The sequence below is a fragment of the Schistocerca americana genome, chromosome 4 (genome assembly GCF_021461395.2).
Source record: "Schistocerca americana isolate TAMUIC-IGC-003095 chromosome 4, iqSchAmer2.1, whole genome shotgun sequence".
In the NCBI taxonomy this organism is placed as follows: domain Eukaryota; kingdom Metazoa; phylum Arthropoda; class Insecta; order Orthoptera; family Acrididae; genus Schistocerca; species Schistocerca americana.
Window position 1 is genome coordinate 485,879,278 of NC_060122.1, and position 25,005 is coordinate 485,904,282.

The following is a 25,005-nucleotide window of genomic DNA, read 5'->3' on the forward strand; positions in this document are numbered from 1 at the left end:
AGGGACGAGACAATGCAGCAGCACAAAACAATTAACACAAACAGCAATGAAAAAAATGCAAATTGGCAAGGCTAGCAGCAGTAAATGTAATATATCTAAACATGACAAACCCACAAGCAGAAAAAATAGTACACTAAAGACAACACAGATAAGGGAAATGTATATTCACATCTTAATGTCTATGTAATTAAAGTGGTGCATCACAAAAACTTATTCTATGAAATAAATTACCAAGTACTTGAAAAGAAAATTATGTATGCAGTTCCTGTGAAGGTGCAGTTCCTGTGAAGGGAAATGTCTTTTTGTGCTACCTCATTTTTTTGGAAGTAGATCACAAAATTATTATTTACTGGATCTGTAGACAGAAAATATTTATATTAGTACATGTATAAAATTTTATTTTAACCAATGCTGCAGTGCAGCTAGAAACTAGATATTAAACAAAATAGGCAAATCAAGGTGTGAAACGTCATTCACTAGCCATATGGCATTTCATAATGCAGTAAACAATCTTTCAACTAGCAAGACAATAGATGTGAAATGTTTCTCATCATTTCATTTCAGTAAATATCATAAATTAAGAACTCTACAGTGTAATCATGTTCTCAAGTTTGAGCGTGTCATATTTGCAATGCTTTCTACAAAGAAATGTCAATAGCGAGGATAATGGCCTCTTTCTTTTCCACCTAATGGCTTTCTTTTGTCAGACGACTATCTCTCAGCTGGGCGCCCAAAATGCATTACGTCAAGGTCACTTACCATTCTTACTGAAATATTTACGACAGCAGTTTCCGCTACAGTGACAGTCTCATATAAAAATATTTTCACAGGTTGAGAATTTGCATTACAAATGTGTAGAAAATAAAATCCTATAAATATAATAGTGTCCAAAAAATTTTCGACATAATTGTAATACATTCACACATGTACACACATTTCATAATTCTTAAAGTACGATTCTTGGTTTCCAACATCCTTCTCCACAAATCAGAGTCCCTAAACACTACTCATTATTCCTTACCTTATTATACATATACATATTTGTCGACACTTCTTCAACATTTCATCATAAGAAATATGTAGCATAATCAAATTCCTCATATATGGTAGCATCTCAACAGCATAATACACATCATCGTCGTAATAATATCATAACATCTCAGTCAATTCTCAAAATCGTCGTAGCTTCCTCCAATAATTTCAAAACCTAAAAAAAATTCTCTGCGCATTTCAATAGTGTCATCTACCTCAAACATACTTTAAAAATCATGCTCCCTTACCAAATACATCATTCAAAGCTCTCATAGTATCACAATGGTTCTGAAAAAATATGAAGAGTTCACAAAGTACATACAAAATACAGTTTCATAAGTGTGAAGTTATCCAACTGTGTAATTGCGTAAACATCTGTCACTGACATGGTAAAAAAATGTTTGTTTCTCTGTTAAATAATCAGGTAGCTGTGTAATTATGTGTTAGATAAATATGGTACCGATGTGTAAATTTGTATAAGCAAATACCATATTAGCTAGGGCTCCTTGTGTTTGCCAGACACATTGTACACCAAGTAAGCCTGTACGCCCCTGAGGATAAATGTAATTATACCCTCAGGTGTTACAGATTACAGCAATGGAATGAAATGTATAACGGAAAACTTTCTTTGTAATTCAGAAATCTTGAAAAATAAATGGTTCAAGTACAAAATTAATCACTCAAACGCGTGTCCTGTAGCGCTAAATGTGCGTCTTGCTGTAAGATAATTCTCTGGAAGTGTTGTAGTTATCGTCCACTGTAAGCAAAGTTCTGCTGAAGTCAGTGTACTTACTTCATCATAAACGAAAGTGAAATGATTTGCATATAGATATCGTAGTTATTACGTACCTTACTGTGATCAAGAAAGTACTATAATGTAACGTATTGTTGTGCTAGGGAAATGGCTGTCTCATTGTAGCTATACCACAAAAGTTACTACTAAAACATGTTTTCCTTTCCAGAAGAATTCAGAAAAACTGTGCAGATATAAAACAGAAACACCGCAAAAGCAACATTGTAAATTGTCACTCATTAGTAGTGTCGTGATAAAATCATGTAGCTGTCACATAAACTAACCACTGTGTCATCTGGTATCTCACAGAAAGTACTTTAAATCCAGAATATATTTTGAAGTAAACCAAAATGTTGCATTAAAATCTCATTAGCAGTACCAGTATATTTTCTAAGTATGTAATCCTGATAGTCGTTACGTAATCGTGCAACTAACAAGCAAGAATGTACAAATAACAGCACTATGTAGTCTGTTCACTATAACAATGCATTCATAAATACTCTCTAAATATGTTCCCTAGGTTCTAGACTGGATAGTTAACTTCAAAACATTGTTGCATGTTAACAGTTTCTCAGTGTGGCAAATTGTACTAGTAGTGTGAAGTGAAAAATTTTATGGCAAAGACTAAGTTAAAAAGCAGATTATCTCTCAATAAACGGATTTACATGTGAAATGTGGTGTAAACCTTTACTCTTCCTAGTACGCAGAGTTTCAACTTCAACGCAGTTATCATGTGGTATATGTCGGTAAGGAATGCTAAAAGTTTTCTCAAGGTTAGTTTCTACGTTGTTTTTCTCAGAGCCAGCCGGGGCTCGTGGCTGCCTGCAGTGCAAGTCATTGTCTGTCTCTTTGTTCGCGCGTGTCGTTATTGGGATTTGGAGACCTAACTTCTACAAATTCACCTTGTCAAGAGGGCTCTGCCCTGTTTGAATCCCGCCAGTTCTGATGCAATTCAGGTCTGTCGTTACGATCATATCGTCTGTCGTCATGTCGGTAGATTCCATAGTTTCTTTCTTGTCAGTCACGTGGTGGAGAATTTCTCCCTGAATCGTAACTGCGCGCTGGACCGTTGCGTCTGAAGTTATTCTGTCTCCCTTGATAATAATTATTTTGGTTCCCATACTGTCTGTTTCTCTGATTGTCTCTGTGATAGTCATTACCATGGAGAGGTGATCTTTCCCTGTAATTATTACTACTCTGCCAATGGTTGTCATACGGGTGGTGTCTGTCTTGGTCACGATTTACGTTGTAAGAATAGCCTTGTCATGTATTATTTCTGTCATCGCGGAATTGTGACAGATGTGACCTGTAATTGTTGTGCTCCTGTTTTCGTGTTCCGTGATTGTCAGTGTCAATTTTTCAGTTATTGTAACAGTCCCTGAAAAGCTTCAATGTCGTCTCTGCAACGTCCTGCTAAAATAATATGTCGTAAATGTTCAGGCAATTTGATTAAGCAAATGCGGATGAGTTCTGTGGGGCTATATGGGTTTGAAAGATACTGATTCTTGTGCAACATGTCTTCAAAAAATTTCACAAGACTGGAGAATTCAGATTGTTCGAAATGTTTCATCATTATGATGCTATGTTTTACTCGGTCTTGTGTAGCTTGAGACTAATATGCTGAGAGGAAGGCATGACAAAATTCTCCTTCACTGTGGCAATCGTGAATGACCGATCGCATTCTTACAGCTGGTTCATTCTCTAAATAGCCACACATAAATTCTAATCTGTGCTCTGATGACCAGTTTGGAGGAAAACAATGAGAGAATTGATGAAGCCACGCTTGTGGATGAATGTCATTGCCGGAATTCTTAAATGTTTTGAATTTACGTGTAGTAATAAACAGCTTATAGTCAAAATCATCATGTCGGCGAGTCGCATATCGATCATAGTTACTTCGTTTCGGCGGTTCCATCTCAAAATTCAATGCGCCTTGCCAATTTCTTTGATAATTTCCGAAGTGTCCTGTGTTATTATTATGTGGTTGTTCCGTATTTCTATGTCCCTCTTCTTGTACTGGAGCGCGAGTGTCCTCTGAAATATGTAATTCTTGTATTACTTGTGCCAACTGATCTTGTACTTCCCGGATTTCTCCTCTTTTGTACTGCGTCTTGATTTGATTTTGATTTTGTTTGAATTTTCTAATTTGTTCATACTCTTCAGTGTCAGTGAAGGCTACAGGTCTTGTGTCATTCAGATCATCATCTACCTTTGTAGATAAGTTAGTGAACTGATCTGAAAGTTCGGCTACTTTATCCGATAGTGAAATTATTTCCTCTGTGTGTTTTTCTGAACCAAGTTTCAGAGTGTCCATTTGTGTTGAAATCGTATCTACTGTGTCCTTTAAGTTTTCCTGAGTTTTTGCAAGTTGCGTAACTGAATCGGTAGATGCAACTGAGTCAGTTTTTGCTTGCAAGGTGTCGTGTTTTTCATGAACAATAGTTCGCAGTTCTTTTATGGCTGCTTCGTGATTCTGTAATGCATTTTCATGACGCGAAAAAATAGGTTGGAAATGCTCACAAATCTGTGTTTTTACGTCATTACAGACTTTTTGACATTTCGATTCGATTTTATGTAACTCAGTAGTTAAATCTTCACGTGTTTGTTCAAGCGTATGTTCCACTGAGTCTAACTTTTGGAGCTTTTGTTCCATTGCGTCTAACTTTTGAATATTTTGTCCCATTTGTTTCTGATTTTGTTCAAGCGTTGTGTCTAACTTTTGTAGCCTTTGTCCCATTTGTTGCATTAACTGTAATAACAATGCACTGGTGTCTGAAACATGTTCCTCAGTGCTATTCAGCAGTACATTTGAACTGGAACTATTCGCATTTTGAAAAGCAGAAAATGTGTCTTGACTTATTTGAGAAAATGGTGACGACGCAAAACCTGAATCTACAGTATTTGCAAGATTGTGTCCTGTCATTTCGGAATCCTGAGGCGAGCTGTTGCCGACCGACCGATCGATAATGCTTCCCTGTTCACTAATTGTTTCACTGTCTACACCATTATTTGCAGCCCGCTCCATTTCCCCATGCCCAGTTACCAAATTACTACTTTGAACATTAGTTAATTCATTACACGGTGGCCCTAACACACTGCTTTCGTCTTCGCTGTCATTTCTCAGTTTACTTTGGAGCCTAGTGTTACGTTTTTCACACGCCATTATTGTCACAATATTTCACATGATAACACAGAAATGCACAATTTGAAGACCAAAAACAAGAGAACACATTAACATAGCACTGAAAATAATATCTAGTTAATTGCAAGTGCAGCTGCGAAATACTTGGCGCAAATCTACATGAATGTCACAACTGTCTTACTGTACAATAATGAAAGAGTGCAACTACAAAGGAGATTCTCTCTACAATTATGCACTAGCAATAAATAAAAGCTACACTAATTACACAAACTCCAAGATTAAATCAGAAGATTCCAATGAGGTATCCTGGCAGGGTCGCCATATGAAACATCCCCTTAGAAAAATTAATGAATTACTGAGCTTAAACTGACACACAATATTTTTAGCGCAACGCAATCTGACTTTTAATAATCCCTACAAAAGAATGGCCCTGACTAACAATAACCTATACCTTTCACAAATCACTTACCTCACAAAAATCTTCGTTACTCGAACTACTGCAATACAGCGAGCGCCACTACTGCTAACTAAGTAAAAAATTCAAACTACTGAAGGCACTAACTACTGATAGGCATAGTTAGCAAATGAAAGATTTTGATAGAGAACAAACAATGTATTTACCTTAATATTGTTCAAAAGTTATATTATATATATCAGTTCATGACATCCAGTCTTACAAATGTACTGTCTCTGATGGACACACGTCCAGATCATCCGCTCTCAAAAATCTGCCATCTCACTTCCCCACATCCACCACTGCTGGCGGCTCACCTCCAACTGTGCAACGCTACGCGCTGTTAACAGCCAACTGCCCAACACTACAATGGCGAACAACAATGCAAACCAGCCACAGACTGCACATAGCACATCCAGTGATTTTCATACAGAGCTCTACGTGGCGTTACCAATATAAAAACCTAAACAGCCTACTTACAATTGGACCAATTATCAAAATTATTGTTGTTGCACACTGAACTCCTTTCTAAGCCACTGACGGCTGTTATAATGGGTAATAATGATCATTCTTCCCTCCAGAGCTGTAGGTGTGGACCTCACTGTTCTTCTGAACCTGTAATGGATTATTTATCACGAATTTTATTAGCAACTATATGTATTGTGACACTGCAGTTAAAATGCCCAGCTGCTCGAATAGGTACCCACATGACGTACGTGGGAGTACTTCATATACTTATACTGCTCGCCTTTGTGTAATCAATACTTCCTTTCTTATTGGTTAGGAATCCCCATAAATTATTCCATAAGATGCTGAGTGGAAATCTGCAATATATATCATGAGTTTAATGCTTTTGTTTCCAAGATTAGAAATTATACAAAGAGCAAAACTAGCTGAACGTAATTGTTTGAGATGCTTAGTAATATACTTAAAGTTCAAGTTTTCACTAATATGTACACCCAGAAATTTGGAGCATTGTACCCAGTTTGTCAGCTGTTTTTGACGTGCTGCACCAGTTGCTGGTATGACACTATTTGTTGTACAGAACTGAAAATTGTTCAAATGGTTCAAATTGCTCTGAGCACTATGCGACTTAACTTCTGAGGTCATCAGTCACCTAGAACTTAGAACTAATTAAACCTAACTAACCTAAGGACAAAACACAAATCCATGCCCGAAGCAGGATTCGAACCTGCGACGTAGCGGTCGCTCGGTTCCAGACTGTAGCGCCTAAAATTGTGGCTTTTTCAAAATGTTGAGTCAGTTTTCTGACAACCACATAATAGTTCCCTAGAAACAATACTTAGTCTCTTCTGTTGCGTGTTCTCTAATGGGGTTTATTAGAGCCTTAGTATCGCCTGCAAAAAATACTATTTTTGTTTGTTGAATGATAAGTGGAACGAAAATCGTATACACAGACTGAATCACCTAAAACTTGCACCGCAAATATTGCGGAAATGGAAAGCGCTTTGATGTGTGGTTTTCACAGTAAATAGATTGGTGGTAAGACGCCCTTTTTGTGCGAACATACCATTTTTAAATAGAACAATGCCTATTGACGTTAACAGACTTAAAACAGAATAAGTTAATACCTGTGGTAGCACACACTAAAGAACAAGGACCTACGCTTGTTATGTGAATTCTGACCAATAATGAGACAACTGACCATCAAGGATTGCGTTCAAAATGACCTCCAGCAGCGGCAATATACACTTCCAGTCTGGTATGGAACGACTGCTGCACAGGTGCTAGCAGTTCAGCGGGAGATGTCCGAGCACGTCGCAGTAATACGTCGATCCATATCATCGGGTGCAGTGCGTATGCTACTGTAGATAGCGTCTTTCAGCTTTCCCCGCAGGTAGAAGTCTACAGGCATCAAATCCAGAGAACAGGCCGGCCAGGGTACAGGTCCTCTGCGTCCATTCTGTAGTACTACAAGCACTATGGAGTGGATAGCCATCATGTTGGTATCACAGGATCATCCTAGTATGCAGAGGCACGTTTTCTAGCACCCGTAAAAGATGGTCTCTTAGAAGGCTTTGATACTTGCGCGCATTCAGTGTTCCGTCTATGAAAAACTGGTCTATGATCTGATGGTTCACTACCCCACACCGAACGTTTACATTCCTTGAACACTGATGCTCCAACTGACGAAGCCAACTGGGGTTATCAGCAGACCAATAGTGAAACTTCCTGGCAGATTAAAATTGTGTGCCGGACCGAGACAAGAACTCGGGACCCGAGTTCGAGTCTCAGTCCGACACACAGTTTTAATCTACCAGGAAGTTTCATATCAGCGCACACTCCGCTGCAGAGTGAAAATCTCATTCTGGAACCATCCCCCAGGCTGTGGCTAAGTCATGTCTCCACAATATTCTTTCTTCCAGGACTGCTACTTCTGCAGGTTCGCAGAAGAGCTTCTGTGAAGCTTGCAAGGTATGAGACGATGTACTGGCAGAATTGAAGCTGTGAGGGCGGGTCGTGAGCCGTTCTTGGGTAGCTCAGTTGATAGAGCACTTGCCGCGAAAGGCAGTGGTCCCGAGTTCCAGTCTCGGTCCGGCACAGTTTTAATCTGCCTGGAAGTTTCACTATAACAACTGTTTGTACAGCCTACACACTAAGCTGCTGACCAAACAAGCCTAGCAAGCGCCGATGTGTACGTCTCAGTACTCCCACCTTGCCTGTGAATTCTATAGACGCAAACAGCAGAGCAAGTTCCAACGCTGTCTTCAACCAAATTCGAGAAACTTGCTTCCCGGGCATGCAGGTCAGTAATAACAGATAACTCGGCTGCAGAGTGAAAATCTTTCTGGAGAGCAATAGTAAATGTTTCGGCGATTTAGCTGGCCATGATTGGTAAATGTTACTTCATCAGTAAACAAGATACATTATGCATCTGCAGTGACCTGTCTCGCCCACGTACATAAGTTTTCTCATAATCGTTACCATGCAGGTCTTGAAGGAGGAAGATGTGATAAGGATGGAGAATGCGTAGGACCCTTACCTGCCTCATGTCACTTCCTCGTTTGATTGCGCAGGAGCTAAACTGCGGATGAACTGCAACAGCAGCAAGAACATAGGTTTTCCCTCCTCTACCGTCACTTGTTTCCTTCTGTTACGTGGTCGAGTTGTTACACTAACACTTTCACGTAACTGGTTGAAGAGGATGATAAACACCTGCCGAGATGGTTGACGTCTTTTGGGACATCTTGCCGCATACGTTGTACATCAACGAATTACATTCTTTGTACAATCTCCATGCAACATGAGTATGTTGGCTTTTTCCTCATCGGCAAATACCATAGTCCATTTACGACCTAAAGCTTGGACTGCCACACACTGGAATGCACTCGAGGAACACAAAAGTACTCTGTAAGAAAACACAGCATCGTGCTCAGCAGCTACGCAGGGTGAATGGCACAAACAAGTATCGGTGTCACAACTTTTCAAAATACGATATCTCGTAAACATCTCGCACGAGACTTCTGCAACAAACGCCACTGAATTCTAATTTACCCTACTTTTAGATTGCTAATGTCAGCAGGCATTGTTCCATTTAAAAAAGTATACGCTTTCTATGCATTATTACAGTCTGTTTATTATCTAACAAGACGAGCCCCTGACTACCAACCCATTCTGTGAAGACTGAATGCCGGCCTGTGTGGCCGAGCGGTTCTAGGCTCTTCAGTCTGGAACAGCGCGACCGCTGCGGTCGCACGTTCGAATCCTGCCTCGGGCATGGATGTGTGTGATGTCCTTCGGTTAGGTAGGTTTAAAGTAGTTCTAAGTTCTAGGGGACTGATGACCTCCGATGTTGAGTCCCATAGTACTCAGAGCCATTTGAACCATTTTGTAAAAACCGAACGTCAATAGCAGTCTCCATTTCAGCAATATTTGCTGTGCAAATTTTAGGTGATTCACTCTGTCTATGGAACAGAAGTGTACCGAAAATTCAGCCCTGTGGGACTCCCTTTGTGATTTCTCCCCAGTCACTAAAATCTTCTATTCTTTCAATATTCTTGAATGTGATTTTCACTTTGCAGCGGAGTTTCCGCTGATATGAATCTTCCTAACAGATTAAAACTGTGTGCTGGACCGAAACTCGAACTCAGGATCTTTGCCTTTCGCGGGCAAGTGCTCTACTGCCTGAGCTACGCAAGCACGACTCATGACCCCCCCCCCCCCCTCCCCCCCCCCTCACAACTTCAATTCTGCAGTACGCCGTCTCCTACCTTCCAGGCTTCAAAGAAGCTTGCAGAACTAAAAAACTTAATCTCACTACTAATTATTGGGCAAATACTTCTATTAATTCTAGAATCAGCATAATTCAAGCTTATGTTTTCTCAATTCTAAGAACTTTATATTCTAGAGAAGTATACTAACCTATGTTAACAACTCGCACTTCTGGAAGAAAGGATATTGCGGAGACATGGCCTAGCCCGCGAAAGGCAAAGGTCCCGAGTTCGTCTCGGTCCGACATACAGTTTTCATCTGGCGGGAAGTTTCTTTCAACATTGTTTGAATTATTCGGCACGCCATTATTGTATTATATTTGTTAAGTATGCTCCAAACTAGCGGTGTGTGAAGCCAATGATTCCATAAAGAGTGTGTGGGTGTTGTGTCCACATGAGTGAGGCCCGTGAGCGGAAGCGATGTTTCATACTGTTGCACAACTGTTCGCGTCCGCTTAGCCATTCGGCGATATCCCCCGCGGTGCGCTCGTGCTCAGCTGCGCGATGACCGGCGAGCTCTGGCAGGCGATAACGAGCCGCCGATGTCACTGAAGGCCGGCCGCGGCGAGGATTTCCCAGTCGCGCAGCGGGCGCCGGCGCGGCAGCATGGAGCAGCAGCAGCAGAAGCGGCAAGCGCCCAGGGGCTCCCGGCGTCTCCAGTACGCCGCAGCCTTCTCCGGTAGGTGGCACGGCCTTATATGCTATCTCACTTCGTCATTCATGTTAGATGCGCATTATTTGTGAATTATATTTGGCACAACGTTTTGATACTGACACCTTCTATTCACCTCTACGTCTCGTAAATACTAGAGACCACTGTAAAATGTGTGGCAGAGGGTACGCGTATGGTGTATTAAACCTTCCCCTCGTTGCATCTACGAACGGAAGTGGAACAATGGTTGCTTTTACGCTAACGTATGTTATCGTTTTTGCAGTAAACGTGATTAAAGTGTGTATGGAATGTGCGCTTTTTGTTTGGCTCGTACTTGGTTGTCAAAATATTTGCATCTGTACCTCTTTCCATCCAGTCACATCCGTCTGTACCTAGGTGTTTTTAGATTGCCTTTGTACATCTTTTCCACGTTGAAGAAAGTGCGTCAGTTACCCCCCGTGTACGTAAGAGAATTTCTGTATCACAGAAGTAGAATATTAGAGTAGGTTTCGAGCAAAAATTAGCGAGTGAGGTGGCGCAGTGCTGAGCACCTTGGACTCGTTTTCGGGAAGACGGCGGTTCAAATGATCGTCTAGTCGTCAGAGATTAGTTTCTCTATGATTTCTTTAAATCGCTTAAGGTGAATAGCGGGATGGTTCCCATGAAACAGCACGGATGATATAGCGACATTGTGCTGTCTCTAACGACCTCCTCGCAAAATTCTATTTTTCTTTCCTTCCCGCGCAGAAATTAAGCAATCGTCGCGAAGAATGATTTCGGATATCGCTAATATTTAGATGTTCGAAACCAAGCAAAAATGAGTTGTCAAAGATCACATCATTCTTGATTAAGTTATCGTGGTAACCCTGTGTGATAACATGAACTAGATAAGGTGTCACGTCACCATACGGAAGACTTTTTCCTGCAACTGCATCTGATAAACGCATTAGAAGCTACTCATCCAGTCACAGTGACAAAGATATAAAATACAGCCGATGGAATTTGTTCTCCAGTGACACTGTAATATCGAAGCATGTTTCCTTATTAAGCCCATTGATTTCTAACTCGCAGTTGTTTTTGTTGTGGTCTTCAGTCCTGAGACTGGTTTGATGCAGCTGTCCATGCTACTCTAACCTGTGCAAGCTTCTTCATCTCCCAGTACCTACTGCAAACTACATCCTTCTGAATCTGCTTCGTGTATTCATCTCTTGGTCTGCCTCTACGATTGTTACCCTCCACGCTGCCCTCCAATACTAAATTGGTGATCCCTTGATGCCTCAGAACATGTCCTACCAATCGATCCCTTCTTCTAGTCAAGTTATGCCACAAACTCCTCCCCAATCCTATTCAGTACCTCCTCATTAGTTATGTGATCTACCCATCTAATCTTCAGCATTCTTCTGTAGCACCACATTTCAAAAGCTTCTATTCTCTTCTTGTCTAAACTATTTATCGTCCATGTTTCACTTCCATACATGGCTACACTCGCAGTTATCATCGTGCAAAAGTGGTAACAATGACGAACGCTAGCATTACTTTACCCATGCTTACAGTGACCCATTATCATATCGTGGCAGATTTTTGGTTGACCATTGTTTGAGATGTAACAAGCTTATTTTATAACGTTTTCCTATAACCAGTCAAACCAATACAGAGTGAAGAGTAATCGTAACTCTGCAAATAGCGAAATGAAAATTTGTGTCGCACTGGGACTCGAACCACGATTCCCCGCCTCCACCAACATTCACCATAACCATCACGCTATCCCATCACAGCTCCCAGTTCGACCCAAACATTCCTATCAATAACATTTTCCCACTAACATTGTGAAGAATCAGCCTGACCTCCATTTGGAAATTGCGCCACCAGACTAATGTACACTATCTGATCAGAAGTATCCGGACACTCCTATGCACTGTAGAATTGAGCACTAGATGTCACTAGAGGCGAGACCCAGCTAGAGAGCATATATAGGGAGAGAGTGGCCATCCGGACGATACGGCGGCCATTTTTCTGCCAAACTGCAGGCGGGACTTTTGAATGGCCAGTAGTGGAGTAGTGGAGTAGTGGAGTAGTGGAGTACAGTCACCGAATCAAAAGCACGAGACAATATGGCGAAATCATTAGTTAAATGCCTTTCTTTACAGCTATAATATACTCATAGTAGCCTACTACGTACAGCACAGGACAATTTGATACAGTGGCTGTAAAAATTATTCGTTACTTGCATTTGTTGTTGTTGTTGTGGTCTTCAGTCCTGAGACTGGTTTGATGCAGCTCTCCATGCTACTCTATCCTGTGCAAGCTTTCTCATCTCCCAGTACCTACTGCAACCTACATCCTTTTGAATCTGCTTAGTGTATTCATCTCTTGGTCTCCCCCTACGATTTTTACCCTCCACGCTGCCCTCCAATTTATCTCCTTTAATGTTCGTTTACTAGACATATTGCAATGAATGTAACGTAAATAAAAAAATATAGTGTATAACATTTGTTTTGTATCGGAAGTGCATAACGCTAAAGATTTAACGTACCTGTATTACGTCAAATGAATGAAAGTCGTAAGCAGTTGTTTACTTGTGACATGCAAAAAGTGTGAGACGTATTAGTACTTCTTGTCACGTCTTCAAACTTTTTGCATGTCATAAGTAAACAACTGCTCACGACTTTCTTTCATATGTATACTGAATACCTCTCGTAGATAACAAACGAAAAAGATTACAAAAATCAGGTAATGTTAAGTGTAGGCTACAGTAATAACGACCAAATATAACAAGAAAACTACCGTATCCCTTCTACCCCACAGTAAGTAGGCCTATTAAAAACTGTCTTCAAGAGTACCTACCATTATTTACAACGAATAATGTTTCAGTAACCACGACAACTGCGGAAAACGTTCCTAAAACTTGCCTGCGTCAACAGTCAGGCAATAATACTGAAGCCAAAATAATGCCTAGTGTTCTGATTCGGAACGAAATAAAGTTTGACGCTATAAAGTCGAATGAGCATGGCACAACTATTACAGGAACTTTCCGTTTGCAGCAAGGACTGTCAGATACTGGCTTCAGAAAAGCTTGTGATGCTACCAGTATGCACGCAAACGCTAATTACGTACTAAAAACGATATACAACTAAATCTAACATGCATGCACAACGCATAAGTCTCTCAATAATTCAAATACCTTTTAATCGTTTCCAAAAGTCCTCTGAACTTAAATTCAACTCATAAGCACGGCGAATATAGGAAGAAAAATGGCGCCAAAGCTAATCAACCAATCACGTGCAACTTCACCTATGGCCACTCTCTCTGCATACAGGCTCTCTAGACCCAGCAGTATAAAAGGAGTCGCGGAGTACTGTTGTCAGTAGAAAAGCAGTGACAGTAGAATGCGTCAGTTATAAGAGCTAGGTGACTTCGAACGTGGCTGAGTTGTGTGATATCACTTGAGTAACAAATGCATCAGGGACATTTCAACCATTTCGACGTAGACTGTCGACTGTTGAAGTGGAAACGTTAAGGAGCAAGCACGGCTAAACCAACCCCACGCAGATCTCAAGTACTGATGGACACGGACCATTGTTCCTTGCGAAGGGTGGTTGTAAAAATAATGTAAAATCAACGGAAGGAATGACTCGTGAGTTCCAAAGTGTTGACAGCAATCTAGCTAGCACAATGACTATTCGTAGTAAGTTGAAAAGAACAGTAAACAATGTTCCAGTAGCTCCTCACACACTGAGGACAAGTGGAAAGGTTTCCATCGTGATTATAGGCGCACGACGGGAATCAAGAGGCTTTGACCGCGGATTAGTAATTGGAGCTGGGACATTCCTTTTCGGAAATCGTTAGGGAATTCAGTATTCCGAGATCCACAATGTCAAGAGTGTGCCGAGAATACCACACTTTAGGCATTACATCTCACCACGGTCAACGCAACGGACGACGGCCTTCAATTAAAGCCCGAGAGCAGCGGCGTTTGCTTAAAGTTGTCAGTGCTAACAGAGAAGTAGAAGTGCGTGAAACAATAGCAGACATCAATGTGGGGTGTACGATGAACGTAGCTGGTAGGGCAGTGCGGCGAAGTTTGGCGCCAATGGGCTATGGCAGCAGACGAGCAACTGAGTGCCTTTGCTAACAGCACGACATCGCCTGCTGCACCTCTCCAAGGCTCGTCAGATGAGTCCCAGTATCACTTGTTAAGAGCCGATGGTACGGTTCGAGTGTGGCGGAGACCCCACTAAGCTATGGACGTAAATCGTCAATAAGACAATGTGCAAGGTGGTGGTGGCTCCATAATGGTGTGGAATGTATTTATATGGAATGGACTGTATCTGCTGGTCCATCTAAACCGATCATTGACTATAAATGGCTATGTTCAGCTGCTTGGAGATCATTTGCCGATATTTATGGACTTAGTATTCCCAAACAATGATGGAATTTTTATGGATGACAATGCGCCGTGTCACCTGGCCAGTTATCCGCGATTGGTTTGAAGAATTCTGACAATTCTAGAGAATGATTTGGCCACCTACATTGCCCAATAGGAACCCCATAGGAAATTTATAGGACATAAGCGATAGGAAACTTTGTACAAAATAACCAGCACCAGCAGCACTTTCGCAATTGTGGACGGCTATAGCATGGCCCTCTATTTCTCCGGGGGAGTTCCAACGACATGTTGAGTCCATGCTAAGTGGAGTTACAGACTCCGCCACGAAAAATAAAGTGCGAAGCGTTATTTGGAGGTACCCCATAACTTTTTTCACTTCAGTGTAAGGCACACATTTCTGTAATCAATCCTTAGCGACGCTTGAGATGGAGTAGTGTGTCACTCTTGGACAGTGGATGACTAGAAACAAAGGATTTGCAGTGATTATCATGCTACACTTTATGGGAATCCGATGGAATGGTTTTGGTTTGGGAAATGCCTGGAGCTTAATAATTTTTAACGTTTTTATGCAGCGACAGCAACTGATATTGTTTATATAAGAATATACAGCCTACACTTGCAGGTTAACTTTATCGTTTACCTAGGTTTCAACGTTAGTAATAACGTCTTCTTCAGAACATAAAATATTATTTAAATGTTTGCCTAAAACAGGCCATGTCCTAAGTCAACTTTATAAAACTTGATGCATAACCATAAGGTTTTGTAACTTCATTAAATAAGCTGTAGCAGATTCACTTTAAGCCCGTTGTATGGGCCTCGTCGTGTGACTTAGGACATGGCCTGTTTTAGGCAAACATTTAAATAATATTTTATGTTCTGAAGAAGACATTATTACTAACGTTGAAACCTAGGTAAACGATAAAGTTAACCTGCAACTGTAGGCTGTATATTCTTATATAAATTCCTGGAGCACTTTACCTGTGATCATGTGTAGAGCCAACACTGAAATACGAACCAAGTGGTATTACGATGTTCAGATGCTTCTCGTGGCTGGATTTGGTCCTTTTATTGCGCTTCTGAAAACGCTACATTCAGAAGGGTATGAATACTTTTTGCTTTTACAGCACTGTGTATTGCATACAGTAGAGGAACAGTTAGGCCTAGTTGACGAAGATTATTTGCATCAGCATGGCAATGCACACTGCCATGAAGTACCATGTGTGAGGCGAAGGATAAGGTTTGTGGACAGTAACACTGCTGAATTCGGCTGGACTGCCCAGAGTCCCAACATGAACCCAATCGAACATATTTCAGATGAGTTACGAAGTCGATTGCGCTCCACACCCCAGTGTCACTACCTTCTACCGGTTTTGGCCCTAGAGAAAGAATGGGCTTCCATTCATCAACAGACAGACACCTCACTAAAAGTGTCGCAAGCAGTGATGGAGCCATCATAAAGGCCAAAGGTGGCCATACTCTACATTAATGTCAACTGTTAGGAGTTCATATGCTTTTCGTCAGCTAGTGTACCGCTAGACATTTCCCAATGGCAGGACATGGCACGTACCTCCATCAAATCTGTTCCCCCAGTGGTATTATTCCCATATATCCTGTGAGAAACCTCTCTCAAATAGGTTTCATTAGTTTCTATAGCTCATAACGTGGTTGCCGACAACAAACGATAATATTGTCATCTCTTTCAAATCATCACTGATTGCAGCTTGGCGTGTTTCGTCCTGTGCATTACACTGAGTAAAACACCGAACCACACCATTTTTGCTGACATCCAAATAGCGTGCTAATGGTCCTCCTATCAAACGCACTGCATATCGCCGCACTGACTGGAGGGCTGGGATCCAGCGAGACCTACCTGCTTGTAGTCTTCGAAAGTCACAATCACGGAATATACTCTTTCCGTGACAGTTAAATGCGGGAAAAATATCTACTTTAGTTAGGGATGCGTTTCGATCGATGGATCAGTCAGAACAAAAGAAACGTTTACTTGGTAGCGAGGTCGTTTCTTGAAACAGTACATAGAAGAAAGCTCTTCCCCAGTCACCACTGTGCCTGTCTTCACATAGACCTGCGGCGCGGGTCTTCCACGTTTTCTCACGACTCGCAAATGTAGGAGCATTTCACGTTAGTCATCGTAGAAACCAGACGGCATTATGAGTCTAGGGACACAAAAGGGAAGCAGTGGTTGGGAAAGGAGTGAGACAGGGTTGTAGCCTATCCCCGATGTTATTCAATCTGTATATTGAGCAAGCAGTAAAGGAAACAACAGAAAAATTCGGAGTAGGAATTAAAATCCATGGAGAAGAAATAAAAACTTCGAGGTTCGCCGATGACATTGTAATTCTATCAGACAGCAAAGGACATGGAAGAGCAGCTGAACGGAATGGACAGTGTCTTGAAAGGAGGATATAAGATGAACATCAACAAAAGCAAAACGAGGATAATGGAATGTAGTCGAATTCAAACGGTTCAAATGGCTCTGAGCACTATGGGACTTAACATCTGTGGTCATCAGTCCCCTAGAACTTAGAACTACTTAAACCTAACGAACCTAAGGACACCACACACATCCATGCCCGAGGCAGGATTCGAATCTGCGACCGCAGCAGTCGCGCGGTTCCGGACTGAGCGCCTAGAACCGCGAGACCACCGCGGCCGGCGTAGTCGAATTAAATCAAGTGATGCTGAGGTATTAACTTTGGAAATGAAACGCTTAAAGTAGTAAATGAGTTTTGCTATTTGGGGAGCAAAATAACTGATGATGGTCGAAGTACAGAGGATACAAAATGTAGACTGGCAATGGCAAGGACACCGTTTCAGAAGAAGAGAAATTTGTTAACACTGAGTATAGATTTAAGTGTCAGGAAGTCGTTTCTGAAAGTATTTGTATGGAGCGTAGCCACGTATGGAAGTGAAACATGGACGATAAATAGTTTAGACAAGAAGAGAAGAGAAGCTTTCGAAATGTGGTGCTACAGAAGAATGCTGAAGATTAGATGGGTAGATCACATAACTAATGAGGTATTGAATAGAATTGGGGAGAAGAGAAATTTGTGGCACAACTTGACTAGAAGAAGGGATCGGTTGGTAGGACATGTTCTGAGACATCAAGGGATCACCAATTTAGTATTGGAGGGCAGCGTGGAGGGTAAAAATCGTAGAGGGAGACCAAGAGATGAATACATAAGCAGATTCAGAGGCATGTAGGTTGCAGTAGTTACTTGGAGACGAAGAAGCTTGCACAGGTTAGAAAGAATGGAGAGGAGCATCAAACCAGTCTCAGGACTGAAGACAACAACAACAACAACAACAACCGTGACCCAGCCGCCCTCAGCGATTTCGGTTACTATCAGTAACACGCAAACATGAGCCGCTAGCTCATGAAAGCCTTAATTGAGACATAGGCCAAGCTGCGCAGCGGCTTCGCCATCTCTAATAGTTTAGTCATCAGAGGAAAATTAGGAGTAAAAGTTTGTGTAGTCGCAAAGTTTTGTATAGTAGTAGGAGGGAGTGCCATGAACCACGTACTATAGTTCCTTCCCTTTGCAGTGCGAACGTGGGAGGTGGGGAAAGGGGGGGGGAGTAGGGGAGTCAGAAGTCCTTTTTTGTGTTTTTCTTGAGTAACTCGAAAACTACGGTTTCTAGCGAAAATGTTTCCCGATTGAACTGCATTAAATTTCCTACGAAAAATTTCGATTTATTTTTTCTCTATAGCTAAGAGTTTCTGTGTTTCAGGGGACGGAAGAATCGCAGATTATTATAAAGTGTTTTAATGGTATAAAATTAACGTTTGTTACTAAATTAAATGGATTCAGAACAAATATTAGGTGTGTACCACATGTAACTGCAGTAGCGCCGTGTGAAGGGATAAATTGTCTTCTATGGGTGTAACAAGCTAGACGAGGGGTGGGGGGCGGTGGAGGGTAGGTAAGGGAATGTACTGTTAGTCTCCGGATTATGATCATATACTTGCTCTTTCATAGGTCGGCAAACTGAAGAGCGAGCAGGCGATTCCCCACTTACTCTTGCCCACTACAAGAAGCAACTACAGGGTGTTTCAAGATGTTATGCTGACCCTTCCGCAGCCATTCTTATGAATCACTGGCGACGCAGTGAGTAGACGTGCCTGTGGGATAACACCTGCGTGTTACGGAACTCCAGATATATCAACATAGGTCAACCAACACATTACAGCAGATTAACGCTCTAGACTGAAACCTAATCATTTCCATTGCATATGTTCACACAGGTATGTTGTGTATTTTGGATAACTGTTTCCACTCAGCTACCAGCAAGATTTAATGATGGAAGTAAAGTAACTTTCTGGTCATTAATTCATCACCAAGTGACCACAACACTGTTACTGTTTTACAATACGCTGTGAGGGATAGACAGTAGCAAGGTACCATATTTACCAATCAAATCCATTTCCACCACTACTGCATCAGGCACTGACAGCATCTCACCTAAAAATTAAACATTTATCAGCCGTTTTGTCTATGAATGATGTTGTTGTTTTTGTTGTTGTTTGTGGTCTTAAATCCGAAGACTGGTTTGATGCAGCTCTCCATGCTACTCTATCCTGTGCGAGCCTGTTCGTTTTCGAATAACTACTGCAACCTACAGCTTTCTGAATCTGCTTACTGTATCGTTCTTTTGGTCTCCCTCTACGATTTTACCCCCCCCCCCCCCCCCCGCCCCCCACACACACACTCTTCCCTCAAATACCAAATTGGTGATTCCTTGATACCTCAGAATGTGTCGTATCAACCGGTCCCTTGTTTTGGTCAAGTTGTCACAAATCTCTTGTCTCCCCAATTCTGCTCAGTACTTCCTTATTTACGTGATCTACCCTTCTAATCCTCAGCATTATTCCGTATCACCACATTTCAAAAGCTTCTACTCTTTTTATCTAACCTGTTTATCGTCCACGTTGCACTTCCATACCTTCATAAAAGACTTCCTAACACTTAAATCTATATTCGATGTTAAGAAATTTACTTCTTCAGAAATACTTTTCTTGCCATTGCCGGTCTACATTTTGTATGTTCTCTACTTCGGCCATGCTGAGTTATTTTCCTGCCCAAAAAGCAAAACGCACCTACTATTTTAAGTGTCTCGTTTCCTAATCTAATTCCCTTAGCATACACTAATTCAGTTCAACTACATTTCATTATTCTTGGTTCGTTTTTGTTTATGATCATCTTATACAAGGGTTGGAACTTTAATAGTGGCAACTATTTATTTACAGCTCGTAGAAAATAGATACATGTTTCAAAGTTTTACTGACCTTCAAAGTAGTCACCAGCATTGTGTACAACCCGTTGCCAGTGATGTGGAAGTCGTAGGATTCTCTTAGCAGTGCCAGTTGTGTTGATAGTTCGAGCGGCGTGGTCTATTGCCCGACGAATTTGTAGCAGTTCTGAAGTGAATGCCGTGAGGTTTCCTTCAGTTTAGAAACTGAGTTGAACTCACGACGGCTTGTTAGGGGAGTGCAATAGGTGGTATAGCACTAAGGAGACCCATTAGTCAAACAAATCAGTAATAGCTTGCACTGTACGTGCTTGAGAATTGTCCTGCAAAATGATGGTCAGGTCCTGCAAGTGTCATCACTTCAGTCTCTATACTGTTCATTTTTGGAATACAACCTGCGACCAGCTTAGAGATAGAAGTGATGACACTTTCTGCAGGCCTGACCATCATTTTGCAGGACAATGCTCGGCGAAGTTATTTTGTGTGCTCACACAAGAGACCTGAACTGGAAATGCTGTGAAGGTATATAGTCTGCCTGTAAACTGAAAAAATGAACAGCTCTCATCAGAAAGGAAGTTGCCTTTTCTGGGATAACGCTACTGCTACTGTACAGAATGACCCCTGCACCACGGAGACTACTGGTTCTAGAGAAATAATGAATACAATATTTGTTGTAGGAAATTTAATGTCATACATCAATAAAAATTTTGCATCGCCCCGGTTCCCAGAAAACCTGAAGATAGACGCTGACTGTGAATATAGTATCAGAGACACAGGCCCTCTGACTGTTCACAGATCTCACTAAACGCGCCAAAAGATGTAAACAACTATGCATGACCAGCGCCTATTAGACGGAGGGATCCGACAGCGGATCAGTTTGTCATTCCACCAGGAAGGAGGTACACAGCTCGTGTTGTCTGTAGTTCAACCATGCCGAGACGGTCAGTACCGCGGTTCGATCGCGTCCGCATTGTTACTTTCTGACAGGAAGGGCTCTCAACAAGGGAAGTGTCCAGGCATCTCAGAGTGAACCAATGGTCACGGAAGGCGCCGTAACTGCTGTACGATACGTGAATGCCATCCTCCGACCGATATCAGCAGCATATTGGCGAGGCATTCATCTTCATGGACGACAGTTCGCGCCCCCATCATGCACATCTTGTGAATGACTTCCTTCAGGATAACGACATATCTCTACTAGTGGCCAGCATGTTCTCCAGACATGACCCCTACCGAACAAGCCTGAGATAGGTTGAAAAGGGCTCTTCATGGACGACATGACCCACCAACCACCCTGACGGATCTGCGGCGAATCGTCGTTGAGGAGTGCGACAATCTGAATCAACAGTGGCTTGACGAACTTGTGGATAGTATGCCACGACGAATACAGGCATGCATCAATGCAAGAGGACGTGCTACTGGGTATTAGAGGTACCGGTGTGTACAGAAATCTGGAACACCACCTCCGCACGTATCGCTGTATGATGGTACAACGTGCAGTGCGTGGTTTTCAAGAGCAATAAAAAGGGTGGAAGTGATGTTTATGTTGATCCCTATTCCAATTTTCTGTACAGGTTCCGGAATGCTCGGAACGGAAGTGATGCAAAACTTTTTTGATGTGTGTAGTTTACATTTTCAATAGGAGCAGCAGGTTTCGAGTTATCGAAGAAAAACATAAAAAGTAACCTAAATCACCCTCACATCACCCAGTAGACCCAAGAAACCACTGAAAAATGTGTTGGCAGATACTACCTCATCCTCCCTACGGTTCAGGTTCGGCTACCTCGGATTTTCATTTCTTTGGTCCACTCCAGGAGTCATTACGTGGAATACACTTCAGCAACAACGAGAAGGTCAAACGATTTGTGGTAAAGTAGCTCAGACAACAAGACAAAAATTTCTTTTTATCAGTCTTAAACTAGTTGATATTTGGGACAAGTGTATTAATATTGCTGGGGACTATGTTGATAAGTAGAAAGTCATTTTGTACAAATACAGTTTTTTTCCCTACACCAATCTGTCTAATTATCGGACAACCCTCGTATTTCCCGTCATAGCATTTAATTTATTTCGTTCTAACTGATTCTGTACATTTCATGCCAGTGAATGCAATTCAACTCATTTACAGATTTCCCCTAGTAATGATTGAAATCGGAAATTTGGTTTTTCGTGTGGTTAAAGTACGAAAATCGAAAATCATAAACTGCGATCCTCTTAATTTTTCTCCGCAGCAAACGTAATGAGTATTAGAAATGTAGCGTCTGTGACAGAGCGGACGGAGCAGGAGTCTCAAGTCCACCTAGGCATAATAGACACATTCACTTTCATTTGTGACTGCAAATAAATCTCAACGCTTTGAATTATTTTGTCTACGTAGGCACCAGTTGTCACCTAGAAGCTTTTATTACATACTTATTAGACACTAACTTAATTCAGCATCTGAACATTGATTTGTGTCGTATGTTTTGATTACCACATTCTAGTCTTCATTAATCGAACTACTGAGCCAAAGCAACACCACAACGTTTGCGGCGGAGTCAAACATCACCTGAAACGAGACATGCTTAATTTGCTAGCCATCTTCCGCAGTAGGTGTGATGTATCTTTTATGGTACTACGTGGTTTCTATTTTTCTGGCTTTAGCGTAATATAGTTTAAAAGAGTGGTTTACCAAACATACTTCACTTTTTTTTACACGGCATCAGCAATCATTGTGCAAATATACCGCATAAAAGACATTCCTACAGTTTATTCTTTTGTGACATCTTCGTTTATTGCATTTCAATGCTGCAAATCTTCACACAGCGTAATTTCTACAAGGACAACTTGTGTCACAATTTGCAAAAGTGAAACAAGGTGCAAAGAACGCAAACGCAACGAAAGGGGTCCCTGGAAACCGGAAAATCAACAATGATAAAATTCCAACCGAGAGCCTTTCGGCTGCAGTCTCTGCTATAAACGAGCGAAAAACAAGTCCATTTTAAAACATGCTGCAAGGAGTAATAAATACCCTAAGTGAGATTCATAAGCAAAACTTTTTTTTTCACGCTGGTGCTCATGTCTTGCATGTGTGCTTTTTCTCCTTAAAATATGTCGAGTTGATGTTTCCTCGTTAGGAGAATGGTAGCCAAGTCTGACATTCGTCGAATAGGAAAAACTATAAAAATTTAGTTCGATATAAGCAATCTCAGTTCGAGCCTACTGCCCCCCCTCCACCTCGCCCCCCCTTTCTCCCACCGAATTGCAAGTTCAGTGAAAGTTTGTAACACTGCACTGGTACCTGATTTCTGATCGCACTTTGTTTGTGGATCCCTTTGGTAAAGTGTTCTTTATAGTAGGACAGGCTGATAATAAACCACAGTATCGTAAACTATTGGAATTGTCTTGCACCAGACACCACGCGAGCAGATAATGAAACTGCGAGCCCATACGTGAAGAAATGTTTCCGCATTCGCAAAGCGCGTATCAGTTTGAGCTACGTCACTTTGTCGTCTAACCAGTTAAAGACAAAAAATAAAAGATTAACGCTGCTACAGAAATTCCAGTGAGGAAACGCAGGCAATTACCGTTTGAAACAACAAGTTTACTCTTACCAGCCACCTTTTCTTTTTTCATCATGCCTTTCAGATGTTTCATCCCTCATCGTGTGGATGTATGTGTTGCGTTTATTACTTTGAGGCAACCTGTGACAGTATCTAGCAGAAGTTAGAAACAAAACACTATTTCATTACAAGGCTCATCGTTTTGTGAAGGTCTTTGATTGCAAACTTGAACAAGAATATCAATTTAAACGTAAAAATAACTCCAGTGGTCACAGGATTTCTGTCATACTACATCACGTACAATATCATAAACACTTTTGCTTACTTTAGTGTTTACAATTGCTTACTTTAGTGTTTACAAAATGCGTGTAATGTTGGGTGTGATGTAACGTGAAAGGAAGGAACCCTGTGGCCACTGAAAGTATTTTTACTTTTACATTTATATTTCTGTTCATCTTTTCAATCAAAGACCTCCACAAAATTATGAGCCATGTACTGTAAGTGTTTTGCTTTTGTTTTCTGCTACCAGACAGCGTCACAGGATACCCTAAGCCGTAAACACAACATACGAATTCACCTGATCATGAAGGTTTAAACGTATGAAACCCGTAGTGGAAACAAAATAAATTGTGGCTGGTTAAGAGTAAACTTGTTGATTCAATCAATGTCAATGACAGTAGGTAACTTAACCATAGGACGCCCTAGCCTTTTTCTCTAACTTGGATGCCAAAGGGGGAGGGGTGTTAATTGTTATAAATATTGGATTGAGTGAATAAAAAATTGACATATTACAATACAAAATACAGATGTGTTAATATACAATAGACTACCCTGAATCCTCAACTTCATGGCAAGAGACACACTTCACAATTTTTTCTGAATGTGTGTTACACACATGTTTATGACCTGTCCACAATACTGTTTTGGTTTACTTAGATTGTTCTGCTTCTGTTTCTTTGTTTAAGCGTCTCTTACACAAATATGGCACCTACCTTTCCCTGCAGTAGGCTGACGTGCTTCTGTTGTCACTTCTTTGATTTTCTTTTATAGAATAGTCTCCATTGATTGAACAATTTGGTTAGATAACCCTCTTGCACTGGCACTTCTTTCTTCTAGCTGCAATTTCACTAGTTCCATCCCAGCTTGCAGAAGATAAGGTTTCCGTTTGTTGTGTTTCTTTTCATTCCATCTTGGATGTTGCTGGATGAATATGGTGGTTGCAGTGATAGCACAAATGTCGATGAGAGAGTAAAATACGGATAGAGGCCATCTCTTTGTTCCCCTCTAGCAGGTGTACATACGTGCCATTTGATCAATGGTATCAATTCCACATTTAGTGTAATTATAATATGCATTTATCTCGGTTTTATTCTTCTCTCCTCCAACAGTGCCTTTATCTTGGTGCATTGTTGACAACATCAGTAAGTTTTTACTTGGTTTCGTTTTTGCTATCTAGGACACCAAAGTTACTGGAGGCCTACCTGTTGATGGGTCTGTGAACAA

At 41.3% G+C, this 25,005-nt stretch overlaps 1 protein-coding gene across 1 annotated transcript in view; it reads left to right on the forward strand.

Annotated features, from left to right (window-relative positions):
• Positions 1-10,227: 10,227 nt before the first annotated feature.
• Positions 10,228-25,005, forward strand: part of LOC124612773 (facilitated trehalose transporter Tret1-like) — an 85,807-nt gene continuing 71,029 nt past the window's right edge. Inside the window, exon 1 of the mRNA XM_047141167.1 lies at positions 10,228-10,332. Coding sequence (XP_046997123.1) covers positions 10,260-10,332 — 73 coding nt within the window. The 5' untranslated portion in view covers positions 10,228-10,259. The remainder of the gene's footprint in view (positions 10,333-25,005) is intronic.